Here is a 23,360-nt window from a genome sequence, read left to right on the forward strand (position 1 = left end):
ACACGGTGGCAAGCACACAGCAGGTGCTCAATCAAAGGGCTTGAAGTGATGAGATAGGATGTGAGTGATTTAATAATAGACCCAGAGCTCCGACAACTTTGAGTGCATGGAGAATGATGCTGCCAGCTGCAGAGAAAGAAGATACAGCCTTGCCAAGCCAAACCCTACAAGCCACGTGCTCCCCCTGGAAAGCCTGGTCCGCCCAGGACACTGGGCCTCCCTAGGACCATCCAATCATGTGGGTGGTCTGTGGGGGCATAGAAGCACCAGCTTCTCCAGCAGGTTCCCTGGCAGCTGGAGGACACAGATGGAGGCAGAACCACAGAGCAAGGGCCTGAGTGTGCAAAGGCAGTGGTACCTCCCAGGCACATCCTCCAGGATGCCCAGAGCTCCGCTCCTGCTGTTCTGCCAGGCTGAAAACAGGCCTTGCTGAGCCACGCACAAGGCCACCTCTTGCAAACAACCTGGCCAGGAAATAACCCAGGAAATCAAATTACCTGGGTTTTTAGATTGCTCCACTGTAGGCAAAAAGAAGCCTTTAGCCAGGGTCAAAAGTGCTGACCCAGTCGCTGAATCACGCATCCTCTTTGCTGATGGGCCTCTTTGCCTCCGAGTACTGCCAGCGCCCGGGGTGAGGGGTGCAAAGTGAGACTCAAATAGACACGTGAAAATCAATACCATCTCAGCTGAGAGCAGTGACAACGTGCATTTGACAATAAAGAGCCAGTTTCCTTACCTGCTTGATTAGCGGGCCATCAAGCCCCTTGAGGACACACTGAAACGCCGTCGACTCCTTCAGAGGCTGGCGTGCTCTCTGTGCATGGGGAGGGACCAGCTGGTTTTGCTCAAAGATTCCGTGCCAGTCCTGCATTCTGCTGGTCTGCGGGTCACTGGGGCCTCTCGGGTTACCTGCACCATTCGTGTTCAAATAAATAAGAGGGTTATGAGGGCCACAGTTCCTAGAGCAGTTCTGAAAGTTTCCCAGCTCCCGCGAATCCCAGGGGAGCCCCCACCCCTGTAACCCATACTTTGCGACCCCACCATCTAAGCCCCAGTGCAGCAGGCTGGCGCCCACGCTGCCCTTCCCTGGCCAACCAGAGCACACCTATCCTGGCCTCGGTGACTGGTTTAGAGGCCGGCACGTGCTTTGTCCAGCTGTGGAGGTTGGGCACTGCACAAGGGCACTGGTCCTTGGGAACCAGGGCTGTCTTAGAGGGGCCTGGGGCGCATGACTCAGAGCACACTCAGGGCCAGTGAGATGTGACCTCAGAGCTTTTGCTGGTTCTGTGAGGAGAAGGAAACACTCTTCTCTGTGGCCTCTGGAGCAGAGAGGTCATCAGCCTGAGGCTGCCCAGGAGCCACCACAGGAGCAGCTACCTTGAGACACATACAAAAAGGCAGGCAGAGCACGGGCAAGGCCAATGGGTCCAGAGGTCATCACGAGAGCCCTGGCTCAAGGGGACCCTGAAGTCCGGCACCCAGGACAGCTGAGCTACATGCAGTCTTGCTGGCGAAGCCGGCGGGGGGACAGGTTTTGAGTGCTCTGGGTGTCTTGGTGACCTGGCTCAATAAGGTGCTACCTGCCTTCCAGCAGACAGGGACCTGAACCTTCCCAAGACTGTCTTCAGCTGACACAGAATCTTAAGCTCTTGGCCTTGATAAGAGGCCGAGTTCTGTACGCTAAAATGGCAAGCAAGGAGGAAAGGCAGTGGGTTTGATCTCCTAAGATAGCAGTTCTCTGAATGTGGTCCCCAAACCCCTGAGGTTCCCCAAGGTGGTCAAGGGCTCCACAGGGTCAAAGCTCTTTTCATAACCTCCAGATGCCACCTGCCTCTTTCACTGGGTTGGCATTTGCGCTGATGGTACCCAGGCACCGGTGGGTGAAGCCGCTGGGGCCTCATGACGCCCTGTGGCAACAGCACCAAACCCCACCAGCCATCCCGTGCTCTTCACCTCTCAGGGCACAAAGTCCAGCAGCTTCACCTAAGAACGTCCTCGGGGAAGCTGTGAGAACTGTGCATTTTATTATGTCTTGACCCTTGAGGGTGCTTTCAACATTCTGTGACAAAAAGGTAAATACACAGAAAGCTTTCCCACAGCCAGATGAAAGGCATCGGTCGCGCAGGGGACGCCGGGCGTGAGCACTGGGCTGCGGGCTGAACCGGGCCTCCCCTCCCTCAGCAGCACCATTCACTGAAAGAAAGGCTCAGAGACAAACCACGGTTATTCAGACTCGGGTGCTTTGTAGACAGTCTCTCAAATGTGAACAAAATGAACCTGTCACTGCAAGGAAAACACGTCACAAAAATTGAGCTTTCGGGCAAAATTCAGAATTGGGAAAATCTGTACCCTCCACTGTGAGCCTGACAGCTTCATACGTCTTTAAAGACTTCCCTGACGAGATGGGTAGTGCCGGCGACAAAAGTGAGATTGTGGAATGGTGCGATTAGATGTGTCGATACTTGGAAGATCAGCCTAACTTACACGCAGGACTTTCCGAGTGAACGAGCCTGATGACGCAAAATCCTGCCCGGGTGATAGATGCACCCGTGCGAGACGCACCAGAGGGTTTTAACGCAGCAGCATGAACCTTCGCCAACAGGGTGTCCACCTCTGCAATGCAAGAAACCCTAAGGCAACAACCACTGGCGGGTTTGGGTAGAGCACCAAAGCGGACTACGCACAGCTCTCCAAGGGCCTCCTCCCCTAGCTGGGGGAGGCTTCCACCAAAATGACACATCACAACAGGCTCCACAGAGAAGCCTGCACCAGACCAAGCAGCCCTCAGCAGTCTGTCAGCGGATGTTAAAGGGATTCGCAAACACGCAAAACCACCCCACTCTTCTTGCCAGTGTTTTTGTTTCGGAAAACATAGTTGGTTTTCATAAAAAAAATATATATACATTTTTATGTTAATGTGTAACAGGTCTATTGTTTTTAAATGAATTAATAACACTGTTGACATTTCTCAACAATAAATATTGGTAGATACCACTAACATTTTACAGTTGTTTGGAGTCCTTGATTCTCTTTTAAAGCATAAAGGGGTCTGACACTAAAAAGCTGAAGGGCTGCTCTAAAGCGATCCAAAATGCAGGGCTTCGGGCAGCCAGCCTCCCCTCCACATTCACAGGCAGTGATGTGGACTGGGAGGGGGGGGAGTGCCGGGAGGCAGGGACGTGACGAGCCCCCCGAGATGCTCTCCCACACCCGGTGCGCCTCAGCGCGGGGTCCAGCCCCCACTGGAATGTCACCCCTACCCCACACCCCCTTGGGCCGCCACACCCTTCAGCCTCCAGATCCAGGCTGTTACCAGGTGAACAGTAAGGCACGCACATCGGTTTGTTTGGGGTTTTTTCCTTTGCAGGTTATGTCTGACTACTCAACATCCCTTGTTTTGCGGAGTGACCCTCCCCAGTTCCATGTGTGGGAGGGCTGCCCCCAATTCTGGCCAGAGGGCTTCGGGGACGGTCTCAGAGATGAGCGCGTGCTGCACACTGTGTGTATCTTCCCTGGGACTCCAACCACGGCGTCCTCTGGACAGGCTCTCTCTCCCCCGAGGCCAGGAGCTGCCCAGGCCGGCCCGGAGCCCCAGGGGCCGCCCTGCCACCCCAGGGAAAGCCTGAGGTAGAGGTGCACCCAAGGGAGGCTGGTGGAGATGGGAGGTGGGGAGGATGGTCCTGCCGGCAGAACCCAGACCTCCTGGTGGAGACAGCCTGATGGAAGGGTCCCACCAGAGGTGAGTTACAGAAGGAGGCCTGTGGTGGCTGAACAACAGCCCCCAAAGACATGCCCAACCTAATCCCCAGAACCTATGAGTATGTGACTTCATGTAGCAAAGGGGACTTTGTGGGTGTGATCAGGTTGCAGACTGTGAGAAGGGGAGAGTACCCAGGTGGGCCTGATGTCATCACAAGGGTACAGATAAGAGAGAGGCAGGAGGGGTCAGAGAAAAGGCCAGGGGAGGCAGAAGCAGGTGAGACGTGAAGACGGAGGAACGGGCCACGAGCGAAGGATCACAGGCGCCTCTAGGAGCTGGAAAAAGCCAAGGGACAGATTCTCCCCTGGAGCCTCCAGGAGGAACACATCCCTGCCCTCACCCTGACTGTGACCCAGTGAGCCTGACTTTGGACTTCTGACCTACAGAACTGAAGGGAGACAAATTTGTGTTGTTTTCAGCCCTCCAGTTTGTGGCAATTTGTTACAGAAGCCATGGGAACTCATACAGGTGTCCATGACCTGTAAGCACAAGAGGCCTGACCGACAGCCAGCAGGCCTCTGTGCTTCCCCTGGTCACAGGACTTGTCACCTGTCCTGTACTGATCTGTTCACTGGCCCACTGCTTGCAGAAGGGAACCTACTGTCCTGTGGCCGTGGTATCAGGCTCACCATCAGAACTCATTCAGTTCAATCATAAAATTGAAGTTTCAATAAACCTGACTCCCAAACTTTCTTTTCCCAGGGAGGTTTATTCCTACAAAGCAAGTGCCTTAACAGACTGAGAAATATTTCTACAGCGAAGCCTTTCCTGCCTCAGGAGCACAGGCGAAGCACGTGCAGTGAAGACGCCTTCTGGAAGGAGCCCCGCCCGCCATACACCCTGCCCCTCCACCCCGTGTTTCCCGGCTCCAGGACCCCACCTCCTTGGTAGGTGGCTCCTGACTTTGGCCCCCTTGCTGTTGCTGAAGGGCCCTCCCCCTTTAGGAGGGGACACACGACAACAGGATGGCCCAGGCCGCACCAGCAGGAGATGCACCAGGACCAAAAGCAGCTATTCTGAAAGGCAGGCCTCCCAAAATCAAAGCACTGACCCAGGGAGGTGGATTTGGGTGGCAACTGTCTGAGTGGGTGATGGAGAGGAGGTGACTCCTGAGACACGGGCTCCTGGGGGGAGGAGCCTGGACAGACCCAGGGGCTCTGTGACACGCAGAGCTCCTCCCTTCCCCCAACACCCCCCACCCCGGAACGGCTCTCACCCAACCCTCCCTCGTGTCCACTCCACACCACCCTCACCTCAGTTCCTCCCGGACACACGCCCTCTGCCTCCCTTGACCTGCGCACACCCCTGGATGATTCCTCCTCTGCCTTAAGGAGTCAGACCAGGTGCCACCTCCCCAGGTAAGCGCCTCCATCCTCCACACGGAGCCCATCACGCGCTCAACCAGGCTACATGGTCACCGTCATCCTGCAGGACTGAGCTCCATGAGGTCAAGACGAGGTCCTCAGGGAGAATGTTTTTAATGAGTCAGTAAATTATGAGATTATCCTGGGGAGGAGTTAAGGCTGAGAGGAAGGGCAGAGGGGCTTTTGGGGCCAGATGAACAATAAAGAGAAAATTGTGAGATTCCTGTGCTTTGAGCCCAAAAGAAGGGTACTGTGGGCTCTCTGGGGATGGGGGGATGGTGGGGCGGGCAGGGGGGGATGCACCAGCTTTCACTGAGTCCGTATCGTGTGAGTCAGGCATTTTCATTATTCCAACGCCTCTGTAAGATAAGTACCAGTACTGTCCCCACCTTACAGATGTGGAAAGTGAAACGCAGAGGTTAAACAGCCAGTCTGAAACCATACAGCCAGGCATACTAACCTCAAAGCCATTATAACCACACCAGCCCCTCTGTCCACCAAGGCCAGGAAAGGCAAAGGAGGCACGGCCCCCAAGGGCCGAGTGAGAGCACTGGTCGAGGAACCGGGGCTGGTCCTCGCTCTCCTCTCTGACTTCTGCCAAGTCTCTTGCCCCCCAGTGTCTGTTTTCCATCTACAAAAGGAGGGACTGTGACGTTCCCTTGAGGTCTTCGCTTCTGCAGACCCACTCAACAAATATTCCCTGTGCACCTCTTCTGTCCCAGTACACACACCAGTGAAGCGGACTGTCAAACGCCCTGTCTGCCAGAAACTAGACATCCAGTAGGACAAAGACAAGGGGGCGAGTGCGAGTGGCACACAGAAGACACGCCTAATGCAGACCCCTTTTTTTTGGTGGGGGAGGGGCGTGGAGAAGAGGAGGGAATCCTGGCGCTGAAGAGGTAAGCTGGGCTGACGTCTCACAAGCAGTGGTTCACCAAGGAAAGGGGGCAGCAGAAGCCACCAGGAGCTGCCCGGAGAACAGGGGAGCTTCCCTCCCAGCAGTGAACAAGCTCTGGAACTCCTGAGACCCGAAAGCTTTAGGGAGCTTCTTTGAGAGTTAAGTAGAGGTCTACTTAAGCACTGCCTAGAATTCCTCGTTCAAGGAATATTCTTTGAGTACCTACCATGTGCCAGGAGAAACCTTCCTGAACACAGCAGACAACGTCCCTGCCCTCGAGGAATATATCTAGAGGGAGGCAGGCGGACAGGATGCAGGTTAGCACACAAAGGAGGTGGCTGTGGCACCTTAAAGTCACAGAGAAGCGGAGGGTGCAGTGAGCTGTGATGGAGACCCGGGCTGGAACTGGGGATGCCTATCCACAGTCACCTAAAGGACACCTTTCCCAACTACACAAGTTTGTGAGGCCAGACTCCCCTCCTATCATGCTTCAACCCAAATGACACAGTGCAACACTGAAGGCGGACCGGGTCTGAGAAGGCATCTGTCTCCCACCGCGACAGGCAGGGGAGAGGTGTGCCAAGGTGGGGCCTCTGAGTCTGGAGAAGCGAGCAGGAGAGCGAGCCCAGGTGGGGAGCTCAGAGGCGGTCAGGAGGTCGGCGGGCTGGACAGCGGAGGGGAAGGCGGGAGCAGCTCCAGGGGAGGCCGTCAGGGCGGCCGGGGCCATCCGGGCAGGGCCTCCCGAGAGGGCCGGGGAGTCTCCAGCTCTCCACTGGGCGGCGGCGCTGGGACGGGCCAGCAGGGCCGGCAGGGGCCAGCCGCCCAGCGGGGCCAGGCGAAGCAGGGGTCCCGGGAAAAGGGGAGGGCCAGCGCCGCGGTCTCGGCCAAGCCCGGGCCGGCCGCAAGGCGGGCGCAGGGCCTAGACGCAGAGGGCGGCGGCGGAGCCCCAAGAAGTCCCCGACGCCCCGCGGGAGCCGGCGGCCCGGGCCGCACCAAGGGTCACGGCGGGGGGAGGCAGGGGCGACCGAGGCGGGCACGGCCCCGCGCCCCGCAGGCCCCGGGCCCCCGGGGGAGAAGCGCGGAGCACCCCCAGCCCGGGCGCGAGGCCCCGGCCGGCTCCGCGGCCCCCCGCCCCCACTCCGCGTCCAGCCTCCCCCGCCGCGCCCGCCCACGTGGTTCCGCCCGCCGCGGGCAGCGTTACCTAGGAGACCGCGGCTCCGCCCGCCCCGGGGCGGCGAGCCGCAAGCTCTCGAGGAAGTGCCCCTCAGACGGGTCCAGAGGCCCGGCGGCCGGCGGTGCGCACCGCAGCCGCAGGCCTTGCGGCCCGAGGACCGGCCGAGGGGCGCCCGACCCGCCGCCACCCGCCGGAGGAGGCTCGGAAGGGAGAGAGCCCGCCCCCCGACAGCCGCGTCACCGGGACAGGGGGACCAATCAGAGCCCAAGTCCAGGAGCTCGGCTCCGGGAGCGCCAACCAATCGGTGTGGCGGCGGGGCCGGGCCTGATTTGCATGGTCGGCCGCCCCTCAGCCAATGGGAGTGTGACTGTCGTGAGGACCAGCCAATGAGGAGCTGGCGGAGGCGTGGCCCCGGGCGTCCCACGAGGTGAAGATGCTGCGGGCGGAACCTGGCGGAGCAAGCGGGATTCGGGGGCGCTGAAGTCGCAGGGGCAGGGCGGGAAGGAAGATCCGGAGCGGGGCCGAGGATCCGGAGCTGGCGCCCCCAGGTGAGTGCAGGGGGAGACCCCGGCCGTCCGCGCAGTACACGGCCGTGCGCCGGGAGAGCGGCGGCGGGTCCCCGCGAGGCCCGCGCTGACTCTCCATCTCCTCTTCCCCAGCGCGTCCCCGCGCCCGCCTCCGTCCTCACCTCCTCTCCGGCCGGCTTACCTCCTTCTCCATCATCTCCCTGCCCCCATCCCGTCCTCCCTCGCCTGCCCTATCTGCCAACCCGCCCGACCTTTTAGCTCCCATCCCCAACCCCTGCCCCAAACTTCATCCTTCCCCTCGTCCTGCCTCTGCCCCCTCCTTTTCCCGCAGCCTCCCCTCCCCCTCCCCCATCCTCGTTTCCATCCCCTTTCCCCGTCTTAGCGCAGCCCCATCGGAGCGCTCCCGGTCCCGGTCCTCCCCACCTCTTCTCCTTTTTGCTCCTGAAGGCTCATCCTGCCTCTCCTTCCAGGTCCCTGGCCCCATCTTCCCACCCATTCTGCTCCCAATCCCTGCATCTCTCCCCGTGGGCGCCCTCTCTCCTCCTTGCCGTGCTCCCCAGGACCTTGGCACTCCCCTCCTGCACCAGCTCATATGGCTACCTACACACCCCACCCCACCCCAGTCCCTATGCTCCTACCCCATTCTTCAGCTTCTCTTCTCTCCCCATCTTCCCTACCTGCTGCTGCTCCTGCAGGACGCAGGACACAGAGACCCAGCTGCTGCACCACTTCCTGCTGCAGTAGCAGTCCTGTACCTGCCCACCTTCCACCCTCCCACCCAGGCAGCCTACCCTGGCTCTGCTCCTCCTGGTGTTTGTCTTAGGGCTCCTTAGGGGTCTACCCTTTGTCTAGAGCCGCCTGGGGGATTCCAGGTGAGGAGCCCCTTAGCACCCTTTCCTGCCTTCCTCCCTGGCCACTGGCTCCCTCCCCACCCCACCCCCACTTTCCTGCTCAGCTTACTTTGTGATTCAGCATTTTTTGGGGTTGATAACTTTCTTTGCCTCCTGTCATGATGGGGATCTGGTTGTGGGGCCGAAGGCAGGGGGTCTTAACCCTGCAGTTAGATGGGCCACGTTAGAGAACAGTCCTGAGCTGCCTGGTGGGGACAGGGTTGGGAAGCGGGGAACCCACCAGAGGGGGCTGCCCTTTCCTCTCTCTCGCTTGTCTGCCCTGTGTTGAAACGCATCCAAGGGGAGATGACATAAGTAATAGCTCTGGGGGAAATGGGCTGTTAGCATTTATGGAAATTAATACATCCACATCTGAGGAGCAAGAACACCAGGTTCAGGCCACAGCTGTCCCACTGCTGTGGTTTCAGGATTTCTTCTTTCTCTGCAACTTCTCCTCCCCCTCAAAAACGCCATCCGCCTTCCAGTGCCAAGAGCAAGCTCCTGCTTTGCAAACAAAACCACATTCAGGCCCCACGTTGCAGGGTTTGGGGACCTGAGTGTGCAGAGTTGCATCTGCCCTCCTGAGTGTTGCTGGGCGTTTGCATCCACCTGCAGAGCCCAGGCTTGTGTGTGGTTCCCGGGCTCCTTGCCCTGGGCTGTCACAATGGGGGCCCAGAGGGCATTGGCTCTCCAGGTCCTATCCATTGGGAATACTCTCCAAGCCCACACCTGGCCTCAGCGACATTGAGGGTGTTCAGGCTGCAGCGCGTTCCTACCTCGAAAGCAGCCTGCTGGAGGCTCCCCTACAAAACCAACGTCCAGTTCTTTGTGCCTCTTTCTGCTGTGCCAGTCGACAGTGTGGGGGCTGAGCCAGGGCACAGGGGGCGGGAGGGTCATGAGCAGTGTAAAACCCGGTCTCATGCTCAAAGCCCTTCTGGGTCTGAGCGTGGCATCCGGACGGGAGAGAATGGGCATGAAAGCGACTGCACACAGGAGGTGTGCCAAGGTGGACACCACTGCTTGCCTGGTGAGGGTCACTGGCCGTGGCACTGGGGAACAGAGGCGCAAGCAAGCTCTGGGGGGGTGCAGATTGAGAAGCTTCACACCATGGGGCTGCCTCTCTTTCCTTTTACAATGATCTTATAAACCCCAAATGATTCAGGAGGAAGTGAGTGGCACAAGTTTTGGTTTGACAGTTTCCGGTAAGGGAGGGGGCCTCCTCTCGACTTTCCTGTTTGTTGGTGCTGGGCCCATGGCAACTGGGCAGCACCATGTGTGGCAAAGGAAGGCCTCCTCCGCTGCTGGAACCCAGGGGAACGTGTGTGGTTTGCCAGGACCCTGGCTAGAAGGAGCGTGTGTCTAGTCCTTGACCTTCACTTCTCTATGACCTTCATGTCAGCCAAGGTCCCAGAGCCAGAGCAGTTTCCTAGAGTCCCTGAATGATGGGCAGAACAATGGCACTTCAGGCAGCATTCAGGGAGGACCATCTCTGAAGGTGTCCAGGGCCAGAGAGCTTCCCCTCCATCCCCCTCCAGGCAGCCAGGAGTCCCTCCTCATAGAGGCGAGCACGCTAGAGCTGCAAGGAGCTTGGGCATCTTCCCCTTTGGAGGAGTCAACGGGATCCCAAAGGCAGAAACTTTTCCAAGGTCACTCAGAGGTGTCAGGCCCCATACCTCCCGCCACTCCGAGCCAGGTCACTTCTTTGGTTCTGCCCGTTGGTGGAAACCAACACCCGTGGACATGCCAACCACCAGCTCCAGCCACCCTTCAGGAAGCACTTGTGAAGTGGTGCTGACACACATGGAGGAAACAGCACCTCGAGTGCGTCTGAGGCTGTCGGGAGCAGGAGATGCCACCAACCACAGAATTTTTGATGATAGCATCCTGCCCAGCCTTGCAATTCCCGAGTCAGGGCCCTTTGGTTCCAAAGATGTCATCCAAGAGGTGGCAAGGGGCCGAGCCACCGGGTGAGATGGAAGGGAAGAAGGGACTCTGCACTTTGACCTTGCTTTGCTGCAGGTCCTTGTAAATAACCCTAAACACCCCTGTGAGCGAGGCTGTTTCGCCTGGATGGGAAACAGCGATGGGGAGATGGACCTGGCCTCCTGGATTCTGTTCCTGCTGCACCAGGCCCCTTGCCCATCCCACCAAGCTCCAGCCCATCAGCAAGTGCTGGAAATTCTTACCCCCAGAGGTGCGTCTCCTCCAACATGCAGGAGGGTCAGATTCAGTCCCAGCTCCTGAGGGACATGGAAACCACCTTTCTCAAGAATGGGAAGCCCAGCACGCTCAGCCCCCCACTCACTGCATGTCCCACCTTTCTTTGGGGCGACTCTGAGGAGATGTGGTCCTTAGCTCAGCCAGTGCAGAGGAGAAAAAGGGACAGGGTCTCCCCAGGAGAAAGCACACAAGGGTCCAGGTTGGGGACATCACCCAATTGGTCATTGGGTCACTGTGGGGGGACTTGAGGCCCTCCATCGCTGCCCAGGCAGATGTGAGCAGCTGCTGGGTCTTCTTACCCTTTGCCACATCCCATGGGGCTGAGATGGGACCAGCCTTCCTCTCCCTGTACACCGAGGGATATTCTCTGGGCCCAGCTGCCCCCAGCCAGAGTGTGCCCTGCACGCGCACACTTTCTAACTCATAGCCTGGAGGACAGGGTCTCAGGAGGTCAGCCCCTGCTCCACCGCGTGGCCAGGTAGTTAACCCTGGAGACCTGCCGTCCACGGCATTGTATGTGTTCCTTGTCCTACTTCACCTGCATCCATGGCACCTTGAACTTCCTCCTTGCAGGCAGCCCGCCTTCCCTCTTGCTCCAGCACACAGGCTCTTGCAGAATTGACTATCTCGATGCCACGCAGGGTGCAGATAAAACAGGATTGGGAAGGGGAGAAAAGCAGAGATGGGGTAGAGACGGCTCCCTCAGCTTCACACCCTTGCTGCAGACCCGGTTAGGGGCCATTTCCCCACCAGGATCTGAGCCCTTTTAGGGGGTTTTCCCCACCTCACATGCTTTTGATCTTGAGCCCCAGCTGCTGAGCGGCTGAGACCCATCATCCAGCTCAACGGTTGAAAGCCAAGTGTATGTTTCTCCTTCTCAGATCCCTGCACCGGGTTCAAAATAAACCAGCAAACCATTCATCGTTGGGCAAGTTTCCCCAGTAAGCGAGCGATTTCTTGGGTCCCGTAGACACGGAGTCTTGTCCGCAGGGCCCTCTGTTCCCAGGTCTTGGCCCGTGTCCCCTGGTGGAGAATCAGCTCTCTGAGTGTCCAGCGCTCACTCTCCCAGCCGCTTGGCCTCGAGCTTGAGTCTCCCTTTTTCGGGACTGGTGAAATGAGGCAAGTAGAGGCATACAGGCAGTCCCTGGCACAGGGCGGGCACTCCGTCAGCTGCCCAGCCTCTCCGTCCAGTCACAGACTGAATGCAAACCTTCACCCCACCTGGAGCCCAGGTGGCTCCCAGGAAAGCTCAAGCAGAGTGACTCAGGTCCCCTTCTGAGTCATTTCATGAGCCCACATGGGGCTCCTCAGAGGGCTGGGTGCTCCTGGGGAACAGCCTGGGAGAGCCTAGCTGGTGGCTTTCATGGAGGAAGGGGGAGGCCTTTGGCTGTCTCTGCAAATCATGGCCTCCCAGTGAGCGGAGGGACACACCTTGCCCTGTCCTCCCTACCCCAGGCCTCCTGGAGGGCCAGGCGCGAGCCTGTCGGGCATCCATCTGCCCGCCTACCCCCCTGTGCAGCGGCCCATGGGCGCCAGGGGGCTGCAGAGCCCTGCCCCGAGCACGCCACCCCCCTGCAGCACAGCATGTTTTCATTTTCCATCCTCCGGCAGCTTTACGATCTCTCGGAGCGAACTGCAACCTGCTGTCCACAAGCTGTCGAATCCAGCCCAAGGCAGAAGGAGCTAGAATTCCGCCCGGGAACCTTGCCTTCCCGAGGGCTCCGCAGTGGCAGGGGCTCTCTGGAAACAGTGCCCTTCCTGCCCCTTGTGGATGGAGAAGACTCAGAAATAACTAGCGCAAGGAAACTGATGAATCCACGCCTTAAAAAGTAAAGTAGAATTTAAACATTGTTTAAAGCCTATGAATACCACCGATGGGGAAGGACCTCCACGGCAGACATTTGAAGGGCCGAGGGTGAGCAAGACCCACCTAACCTCTACCTCTAGGGTCCAGAAGCCAGAAAAGTGATGCAGTAACCACAGACCAGGAACCATCAGAAATGCCTCTGCTGATGGAGGAGAGACGGGGGGGGGGGGGGGGGGGGGGGCAGGTGGGGCTGACATTTCACCCAGACCTTGAAAGAAGGCAGGGTCGTGATAGCAACACTGGGAAAGGACAGTCTGCGAGGGGGCCCTGCGTGGGCAAGACCCCAGAAGGAGGACCAAGGGGTTGGACGGTGGCCGAGGCCCAGGGGGAGCACAGGTGGGATGCGAACGTGGGAATCATTGTGGGGGGAGGGCAGGAACGGGGGTCGGGGAGATCAGCCGTCGGACCGCTGGGGGTTTTGGAGCCTGCAGGGATGTGTCCACGCCAGGATGGAGGAGGCAGATGTGTCTGTGGTGTGGGGTGAGGACCACGTGTGACGGCGGGGTAGACCACGTGTCCTCAAAAGAGACGTGCCTGGGATGTGTGCTGCTGTAGGCCCAGCCTCGTGCGTCGAGTGGGACCCTGTAAATGTGTCTCGAGTGGATGAACATGAACAGGCAGGGGGACATCACGGCAGAGCCGCTGTGGAGCTGGGTGGCAACAGGATGCGGGCGGTAGGAGGACCCCCAGCTTTGCAGCGCTGGGTCTGTTCCGGCTGCACCTGCTGACCCTGCCTCATCGGGTCCACGTCTGTGCCTCGGCCAGTCATGACGGCGGGCGTTGAGAGGGGAGGCCTGGGTTCACATGGGGTTCAAACCAGCGGTGATTGCCAGCCACCCACCAGTCACAGCCCTGGCAGTGGACAAGGTCCCCCGGGAGGCGGGGCCCAGAGGGAACGGGGCAGAAGACGGAGCCCAGAGTTGGCCGTGCGTGCAGGGTTTGAGAGGGAAGGTGAAGCTCAAGACAGACAGGAGGAGCCCCTGGGTTATCCGGGAGCCCAGGAGGAGAGGGAGACAGAGCGTGAGGGCAGGTGTCGCTGCATCAGGCGGGCCCCACGCGGCTGGGGCCACAGTCTCTGCCCAGAGGGGAGCCAACGGAGCTGCCCCCACCCCCACCCCCCGGTCGCTGCCGTAACAGGTGCTGCGTCTTTGCCCTGTTCTGTGTCAACTCCTTCAGTTCAGGGAGCTGGCATTGTCCCCATTTTACTGGTACAGAAACAGGCGCTGAACGCCAAGGTGACCGTCCTCAGGTCACAGAGCACGAACGAGGAGTCAGGATCTGAACCCGGGCTGTTGGGTGCCAACGCCGCCCTCCTGACCTTCACCCTCTGCTGCCTAAGCAGCTCTTGAGAAATCTGACAGTGAAAGAAGGAAGGGAGGTGAGAGGGGGCCGTGCTCACAGGGTCCGTAGGTCAGCGGGAAGAAAAGCCACTTTTCTGGTTACCTGCGTCCGTCAGCCGCATCCTCAGTCTGTCCTTTCATAAAAGATGGTTTCAGGGGTGTGTGATTCTGTGTCCTGCCCTCATGGGGGCATTTCTGGGGACACCTGTGAACTGCGGGGCCGGGCGCATCCTTCCAGCCTCACCAATCCGTGTGATGCAGCTGCAGAGGATGAGAACTCGGGGTGGGGGGATGGTGCTCCGGTGGCCCCGGAGGTGCTGGGCAGTGCCGAGCCCCGGGGCGCACAGCGGGGCCCCTCGGGGCGGTGCCTGAAAACAGCCCCTGCGGGTCCTGCCGCAGCTCAGCAGCCACTGGCCCAGGGGTTCCGAGGCCCCACTTTCGAGAAACACTTTCCAGCGTATCGTGAACGTTCCTGTTTCCACTTCTTAAAGCGCCGCCCAGGGAAACACGCCTCTCCCCTCTCCCGTTGGAAGCTCTGATGGGCGGTGCTTCCCGGGGCTACTTCAACACTCCGGAACATAGGAAGCCCCTGTTCTACTGGGCGGTCCGCTACGCTTTTGTCAGCTTTCAATCCCAAATCGAGCGTTAATCCCGCCGTGGGTGGGGGCTGCTGGTGTTAGTGGTGCCCCGGCGCTCCCGGAATGAGGTTTGGTTGGGATGCTGGTTCAGAGTGCCTGTCCCATGGGACAGATGTGGGTGCCCCTCCCAGGAACAGGCTGTCCCTTGGGGCTGAACCTGTGGCATCTCCCCTCCCACTCTTGTGAGGCCCCCCCACCTCTGCTCAGTGGCTACCTTGCCCCCTAGAGGGTGTTGCCTTTGCCTCTCACTGAGAAGAAGTTTTTTTGTTACCCAGCTTAGGCGGCCCAGAGCCATCTCTGTCCCTTTGCTCAGGCCAAGGTCACAGGATGCCCGGAACAGGGATTGCAAATCCCAACGGAACATCGCCCCCCTTTCTGCAGGGACACAGGCGCTGGGGACACCTCCCTGCTTCTCCCCGCCCATGTCCCAGCAGAGCTTGTCAGAGGCTCCAGGGATGCAGCCACAGATGCTCCATGCTTCCTCCTTATCCCGAGACAAACTGCAGACAGCTCGTGGGGCAGCTCCTATGGGGTAAATGCAGACCGATATCCTAAATAAGGGGCCTGTTCACATGAGACCCATCGGCCACCCTAGGCCAGATGTCACAACTCAAGGGACTGTGGTTGCTCGTAGGAGTGACCCTGTGCCTGCTCTGTGCAGGTGCCGCCGTGCTCCACGTCACCCCTTCCTTCGTTGCCCCGAGAAGCAGGGGTGTAGACAAGGCTGCTGCCCTCTGGGCCCACAGTTGGCGGCAGGGGAGGAGACGTGGGGTCCAGCCCACGGAGGTGCCCCTCGGGCCACAACAGAGGTGTCCGCAGGCCCAGCAGGCAGGATGGGGAAGTGTGCATTCCACGTGGTCAGGAAGGGAGGCGGTGAGGCTGGAGCTGGTGTGGCTCTGTGTTGGGTGATAGAGGGAGAGAGGATGGGGCAGCCTTCTGGGCAGGGAGAGCTATACACAAAGGTGCAGAGATGGCCTGGGGTATCGAGGGGACCTCAGGAGAGGGACACCAGACTAAGAAAGGAAAGATCTTAGGGGCTCTCATCTTTAGAAGAGAGATGTGTCCTGGCCAGGACCCAGGAGGTGTAAACAGGGAGGCCTCCCCTGCTCCTGGGAGTCAGAGCACCTGTGTCCCTGCGGAAAGGGGGTGATGTTTTGTTGGAATCTGTGGCCCCTATTCCGGGCATCCCATGTCCTTGGAAAGAGCAATGGGACAGATGAAGCTCATCGGTGAGCTGAGCTGGGTCATGATCCAGAATGAGGGAAAGGAAGCTGATGGGTCCCTTGAGGCCCCCAACCCTGTCCCGTGCCCCATGGTTCCCCTGGGAGCCCTGAGCTGCTCCAGCTACCATGATCACCACAGCTGCCCCCCCACAAAAGAAAGCACACCCACAAAGCCTGTGTGCCCAGTTGGGCCCTTGCTCCCTGCCTCACCCAGGGCTGGAAGGTTCTGGCAAACCCCACTGGGGTACTGCTGGGAGGGATGTGGAGGAGAGGCTTCCTCCCCACCCTCCGGCAGCCTGGTAACCATGGTAACCATGGGGACCTGCTGGAGGCTCCCAGCCACCTGCTGGGCTGTATGGGTGCCGAGGGCCTGGCAGGAACCCACGGTACAACCACGTGGGCCCCTGGGTAGCAGCCTTTGTGAGCAGCAGGAGAGGGGGCGGCGGGTGCAGCCCCAAAGCGTCGCCTGAAGCGCTGCAAGCAAAGGGGCCCCAAGTGAAGGGGAGAGCGCACAGGCCAGGGAACCCTTCCCAGCCCCCTGAGGGGACGAGAGGGCGCTTGCTCCTGGGCTCAGGCAGAAGCCCCAGTCTCTAAAGCAGCCCCTGAGCCAACAGGCACTTGAACTGTTACCGGGCTTTTATTTATTTAATTTTTTTTTGGCCACGCCTTGTGGCATCCTAGTTCTGGACCAGGGATGGAACCTGCGCCCCCTGCTTTGGAAGTGCTAAGTCCCAACCACTGGACCGCAGGGAAGTCCCTGTTAGGGGGCTTTATTTCATTTAGTACCGCAGGGCTGGGGTCCCTGGGCACCTCCAGCCAGCAGCCCTCAGGAAAGTCCCTTCAGGCCCCTTACCCTCTGACACTATGTGGTTCAGCCTCCTCGTTTTAGGGAGAGGGAAACGGGGGCTCGGGGCGGAATCCTGCTTGTTGGCAGCGTGGGGCCACCATGCAGCTCTCTGACCGCCCGCCTGTGTGCGCTCCCTGAGCCCCCCTCACTAGCGTCCCATAGGTCTCTCTGACTAACGCTGCAGCGTGGTCGTTGCTATGGACGTCAGGTCCCTGCGAGAGCGTGTGCCCCATGAGGATGGGATGTGTCTGTCCCGTCACCTCTGTACCCGCAGCTCAGCCCTCAGGCAGGCGCGCAGCAGAAGCAGGCTCTCAGCCACGATCAGGAACAACGGATTCTTCCAGAAGTCAGAACAGGGTAGGAAACAGCACGTGCAGGCCCACCACCCAGTCGGAGCGCCCTCTGCAGAGCTCGGAAGGGATGGGGACCCTGGCCTACAGACTGCTGGCTGCTGCCCGACTTGGGCCGACCAGAGAAGGAAAACCCCTGGGCAGAAACCAAACCCTGTGCCCAGTTCCCCTTAGGACCTCCCCCTCCAAGTGGTCTTGGGACCTCCTCCTCAGATCACTTTTGGGGTGCACCCACATCCCCCAACCAACGCCCTCTTCCTAAACCAGAAGGATCCGTGCCTGGTCCTCCAGGGAGACGCTCATTTCCCTGTGCATGTGGGTGGATATTGCTGGTGGGGGGACAGGACCGCTAGGGCCTGTCACGCTCCCTTCAGGCCCAAGGAACACTCGCCTGACCAGGCTGATTTCCCCGACTTCCAAGAGCCCATGGCCCTTTGAGCCAGTGCATTGCAAGCATCGGACGGCTGCCCCACCTCCCACCCCCTCACGGCATTGATGTCCAGGGCTCCGAGCTGCAGAGAAGTGATGCTGCGGTCCTGACGACCCTTCACTCATCCGTTCTTCATCAGGCTTCACTCCAGGAATGAAGTCCTAGCACCGGCCCTGGCGCTGCCCGCGAGCAGGACAGCTCTCCCACCTCCCCTTCTGTCCACTCATCCACCCCGGGAACCTCCGGGGGCTCCGCTCGGAGGAGCTGATCTGCGATGCACTCGCCACCCGGATCCTTGAGCTGAAGCCATGGGACCAAGCCTGGGCTCCCTGGAAGCAGGCACTGGCCATCCCCACTGTGGGTTCCCTTATTCTATCTCCCGGAAGCTGGCCTCCCCACTGATGGATTCTCTGCAAAGTATCTTATCTCCAGGGCACAGTCCTGCCGCACCTTGAACAACAGGCAATGCCCCAGGGAGGGCACAGCAGCCATGGCCTCTGGGGCCTGACACCCAGCCAGAGATGCAGCCCTGCAGCTGAGGGCAAGACAAAGCCAGGTGCTCAGAGCCTGTGGGCTGAAGCAGCTGCGGTCTGGGGGTTGGCATCGTAGGCTGATGGCCACAGGCTCCCAGCCGCCTGGCATCTGGACGGATGGACTGTGTCCTGCAGCCCAGCGGCCTCCGCAAACAGACCACATGCTCAGTGCCCAGCGGCCAGGATGTTGCTCATGTGTTTATAGCAGAGCCACTTAATTATGCGAAGATAATTCCTTCTAACTGCAGAAGCCATCCCAGGGCAACCAGATTGAGTGGTCCCAGGTGGCAGGCAAAGAAGGCCATGGTCCTGTGAGCAGGTTTCCAGGGGAGCTGGGGGCCTCAGGAGGGGCGCTACATGGCTGAAAGCCTTTGCCCCATTGCAGGAAGGAGGCAGGCACTTCATATGGTACTGGAAGATGGTGCTGATGCTGGTGGTGTTGGGGCTGGCGCCGGTGGTGATGGGGCTGATGACCATGTTGGTGATGAAGCAGTGAGGATGACCATGATGATGGTGATGGTGGGGACGAGGAGGGGTAGGGGGATGGCTGTCCTATCAACATTGGTATCAGCACTGCCATTTGCCTGGGCTCTGCTCTGTCAGGCTCTTGCTTAAACCTTACAAGCGTTTGCTCTTAATCCCCCAGCCACCCCAGGAGTCAGTGCTCCCTGGGTGAGAACAGGTTCCATGCTTGACCTCAGGTCACACAGCCACCAGAGGATGCAGGGCCCCAGATCGCCTTGTTAACAGGGCGAACGCTCACCCTTGGCCTCACCCCTGGGCCGGGGTCGCCAGGACGCCTGGTAGGGGAAACCACATGAGGGTCCAGCCCAGCCCCCAGCTCAGTGCCTGCGGGGCCCCACTGGATTCTTTCTTTCCCTGCCTCCTGCACACAGACCCTCCCACGAAGGGGGTCACGGAGTCTGAGGCAGGAAGAGTGCGGTTGGGAGGCCGGACCCCTCCCCACTCTCCTGTATGCCTTCCCCTCCCGCCTGCAGAGCTGTGGGGCTCTCCTCTTCCCCCACCCACATCACTGCCCGAGCACGTTCCCGAACAGGGAGACGTCACTGCGGGTGGCTGAGTGACAGCCTATTGTTTTCCCATAATTCACTTACACATGGTCTCCTTAGGGATTTAGCATCTTTTCACCCTTGCCAGTAATGCTGCTGTGAACGCTGGTGCACGTCTGCGTTGGTTTCCTCTCCCGAACGGTTAGGTCACATTTGTGGTAGGATTTCTGGAACCCAGGCTATGGATCTTTCTGGCCCAATTACCTCCCCAAAAGAGTGTGCCGCGCACCCCCGAAACAGTGCCGTCTCACTGGAGCACCTTCTGCGCAGCCTCACCTGCAATGAGTATTTTCATTTAAAAACGCTTTTTTTTTTTTTTCTGTTAATTATACCATTGCGAAGGCACAGGGCCTGACGGCTTTCTTTTGCATCTCTTTTAATTCAGCAGAGCCTTTAATGGATGAGGTGGAGTAAAGCTGGCTTTCAGATTGCTAGTGGAGTGCTGCATGGGCAAGATATTAATCCTTCATGCCTGTGTCACGTGGCACCAGCAGCGTAATCCTCTTGGAAATCGTTTGTTATTTATTCTTACCGTCCCCTGGAGAGCGGGGAGGGCCCCAGGAGCCTGTTCACAGACGCTAATGCAGCGAGGGCTGCAGAAATTTCCCTGCAAGCTCCCCCTCCCCTCAAGGTGTGGAACTGAACCAGGGCTAGGGACACAGACCCCCCCCCCACCCCCGCCAGCAATGGGAGAAGGCTTCTCATACAAGCTGCTAAGGTTTAGAGGGTTACAGAGGTCGGCTGGTGTGTTTGTTTCCTAGGGTTGCAGGAACAAATGACCACAGTGGGGCAGCTCAAACTAGCCATATTTATTTGCTCGCGGCTCTGGAGGCTGGAAGGCTAAAATCAAGGTGTCTGCAAGGTTCGTTTCCCTTGGAGGCTCTGAGGAAGAGTCTGTTCCAGGCCTTTCTCGACGTCTTGGCGATCCTTGCTTCGCTAGACACATTACCCCAATCTCTACCTCCTTCTCTGCGTCTGTGTCTTCTCCTCTGATGGGGAAACCTGTCACTGGGTTTAGGCCATCCCTAATCCAGGATGGCCTGACCTTAATTACATCTGCAAAGACCCTTTTGCCTCATAAGGTCATATTCACCGATACCGGCTATCGGGACTTTGACGTATCTTTGGGGGGCAGGGCAGGGGGCAATTTGAGCCACCACAGCGGGCTTCCGCCATTGATTCCCCCCCTCTACCCCAGGGCCCCTCCGGAAGCCTCTGTGGCTCGCTTTCTGGGTTGCTGATTCCTCCGCCTTGGCAGGGACTGCAGGTGGGGGGTTACTGGCTAAGGGGCGAGAGGGGGAGGGTAGCGTGTGGACCTGGGGCCGAGCTGAGTCGCGTTGGATCACCTCGCTGGAAAGCCAGCAGTTACACCTGGAGCCGGGGCCGCGATGAGGAGCGGGACCCAGCATGAGGTCACCCTGGCCACACCTGCCGGCATACTTAGACGACAGAGCCCCGCTCCTGGCCACAGAGCAGTGCGCCCAGCAGCCTGGGGAGGGAGGCCTCATGGAAGTCCGGGCCTGCTTCTTACCGGAGCTCACCTGAGAGTCCCAAGATGAGCAGGTGAGACAGGGTACCGTGTCCCATCGAGAGCAGTGGGAGGTGCTCAGATAGGACCCCGCTTTCTGGATGCCAGCCTGTGCCTCCCCCCGGGAGGGGCGAGTCTGTGCTACAGGCTTTAGGAGCCCAGTCCATCAGACACGCTGCCTGATGAGCAGCCTTCTCAGGCCCCTGGTTGCCTCTGCACACGGCACCAAAGTCTGTCCCCCGACTCCTTCGAAGGGTCGCCGTTGACATCCAAAAAGCCCAGGGGTCCAGCAGCACCGCGTGCGATCGTGCAGAGTTTGGGGGGTCAGCTGTGGACCGTCGGCCTTATGCTGGGCCAGGCACTGTGCCGAGGCCAGGGGAGGGGCTGGCTGCACACGGTGGCCAGAGGTCCCCAGGGGAGGGGCTGGCCAGGAGCAGGCGGCCCCCGTTCCCACGGCCCACCACCAGTCCCCCAGTATTATCGCAGACACGCCCAGCAGCGGGCAAGCAGCGGGTGGGTGGGCAACACCCACGGCTTCCCAAGCCCTCCCCGCCCGGCCCCGACTTGGAGGGTCCCCCAGGGTGTGGGTTGTCCAGGGCTCCAGAGAGGAAGAGACCCACCAGCCCTGGGGGAGGGCCAGGTGTCCAGGGGCCGCTTGGTGGCACACGAGGGCGCCAGCGTGTCCACTCGGACTGTAGAGACCGGCTCTGAGGCTGCCTGTCCGGGGGGGGGGGGGGGGGGGGGGCGGCACCGGGATGCCGCTTCGTCCCCCTGCTCCCACCCTGGGGGGTATGCGGTTAAAACCCACCTGTCTGCCCAGGAGGAGGGAAGCAGCTTGGCGCCGCTCCATCCATCCGCGGAGCGCTGGGGCCGCCTCTGCTCCCTCCGTGGTAGCTGCAGAGTCAGGCTCTGACTCATCGCAGGAATCACAGCCCTCATCACTGGCAAGAGGTCCTTCTTCCTCTTCGGGGGAGGTTCCCATCCCCCGAACTCCGTTTTCTGGCCCAGCTGGAAGGACCTCAGTCCGGCTGTGACAGGAGATGCGGCATTTCTCTGTCCCTCATGCTGCGGATGTCCCCCAAGGAGTGGGGAAGACCAGGACCACTTCAGGGGGAGGGGAAGCGCGCGGCCCTCCCCGTCCCTCTCCCTCTCCCGCAGGCCCTGGGCTCATTGATTATCCTGCTCAGAGGTGGGTGCGGAGGCTCTGTCTCTGACACCCCAGCCAGGTACTCCTGGTGCTGCAGCCGTGGCCGAGGGGCCGCAGATGCTGCAGGCGTGCTGGCGGCAGGGTGTCCTGAGCGCAGTGCCGCCCGGAGTCCTCTGGGGTTGCACAGCAACCCCCAGGGAGCTGGTGAGTGCGGGGCGGCGGGGTGGGGTGGGAGGGTGCCAGGAGCTGCTGCCTCACCCGGACCCCCTCACAAGCACCAATGGGAAAGGCATCATGGAGGTGGGCCACTAAGACCTGCAGCTTGTTTTCTATTTGGCAGGCTTGGGTTTCAGCAACAGAAAGGCCCTCCAGGCAGTCAACCGAGTCCCCGTCCTGCAGCAGGAAGCCCCCTGTCCCCTGACAGTGGGCAGCACTGGGGACAGATCTCTCTGGTCCCACTGTTCTTTATCTTTAAGAACCTCTCCCCTCTGAAGGGCAAGGTCTGGATAGCAGAACAGGTGAGAAATGCTCTCTGTGTGAAAAGAGAGCTGGGGTGGGGTGTGTCTGGGACAGAGCTCTGTCCCGCAGATCTCACACTGTGTGTGCCCCCCGACCCCCAGCCTCCACCGGGGGGCTGGTTCGTGTGGGGGACTCAGGCCTTGGGCTGCCTGGTGGGGAGATGCCTGTTGGCTTAATCCTGGCCTGAGTTCCCAGAGGGAGGCAGCCCCGCCTATGGCTCTGGAGCGTCCACTGAGGCAGGAAATGGGCACAGCCAGGCCCCAGAGGGAGGGGGGCAAAAGTGCCCTGAGGTGCGCTGCATCCCAGGGGAGGTGGGAACAGGCCCAACCCTCCCCCCAAAAGTACGGGACAGGCTCTCTGAGTCTGTGTTTGCAATGTGCTCTGGCTGGATGTTTGGGTCAGGCAGGTGGCTCTCACGTCCTTCTGGCCACCCCCCACCACCCGGTGGGGATCCTGAGTCCTTCATCTTCATCTGCTCCATGGAGCGTCTGCTTTCTAGAGCTGCAGGAGGCTGCCCGGGGCCTGCCTGGGACCAACTAGGGCATTGGCCGTGAGGAAGGTCGTTGCACGTGCGGGAAACTCGGGCCACCCTCCTGGCCTGGCCTGGGGCAGAGCGTCCAGCCTGTGGGAGGAGAGGCCTTCCCCAGCAGCTCCCGGGGCACGTCAATGGGCAGCAGACCTCGCGCCACTTGGCTGATGGGTGGAGGGGGCCTGTGTGTGCATGCGTGTGTGTGCATGTGTGCGTGTGTATATGCACATACACACAGACACACACGCACACCTTCAGAGGCACGTCCCCCACCCAGACCCTCAGCAGAGCTGTTCTCCAGGGCTGGCCTGGAATGCTCCATCCTGCCGGGGTCCTGGTCTCTCCCTGGATTCTCTTGATAAACTTCCTGTAATAGGAGGAACTCAGACACACTTTCACAAAAGGGGATGGAAAGTGCGTTTTAAAGAAAAGAAAGAGCTGCCTGATGACCTGGAGTTCGCTTTTGCCCTGTGGTTCTGCGGTGGGGCCTACGCACCTTCTCCTGG

The 23,360-nt window shown here is 59.8% G+C and overlaps 2 protein-coding genes across 4 annotated transcripts in view; one reads left to right on the plus strand and one right to left on the minus strand.

Moving 5' to 3' along the window:
• The window catches only part of NPHP4 (nephrocystin 4), a 120,699-nt gene extending 113,309 nt beyond the window's left edge, over nt 1-7,390 (minus strand). For both annotated transcript variants that reach the window (XM_057703523.1, XM_057703513.1), the window contains exons 1-2: nt 7,224-7,390; nt 737-909 (exon numbers count right to left, since the gene is read on the minus strand). In XM_057703523.1, coding sequence (XP_057559506.1) covers nt 737-871 — 135 coding nt within the window. In that variant the 5' untranslated portion in view covers nt 872-909; nt 7,224-7,390. The remainder of the gene's footprint in view (nt 1-736; nt 910-7,223) is intronic.
• A 270-nt stretch (nt 7,391-7,660) lies between these two features.
• KCNAB2 (potassium voltage-gated channel subfamily A regulatory beta subunit 2) overlaps nt 7,661-23,360 on the plus strand; it is a 90,130-nt gene continuing 74,430 nt past the window's right edge. Inside the window, exon 1 of one of the 2 annotated variants that reach the window (XM_057707721.1) lies at nt 7,661-7,744. The gene's annotated coding sequence lies outside the window, so the exon portion shown is untranslated. The remainder of the gene's footprint in view (nt 7,745-23,360) is intronic. The other variant, XM_057707733.1, reaches the window with a different exon arrangement.

The sequence above is a fragment of the Hippopotamus amphibius genome, chromosome 1 (genome assembly GCF_030028045.1).
Source record: "Hippopotamus amphibius kiboko isolate mHipAmp2 chromosome 1, mHipAmp2.hap2, whole genome shotgun sequence".
NCBI classification, from domain to species: domain Eukaryota; kingdom Metazoa; phylum Chordata; class Mammalia; order Artiodactyla; family Hippopotamidae; genus Hippopotamus; species Hippopotamus amphibius.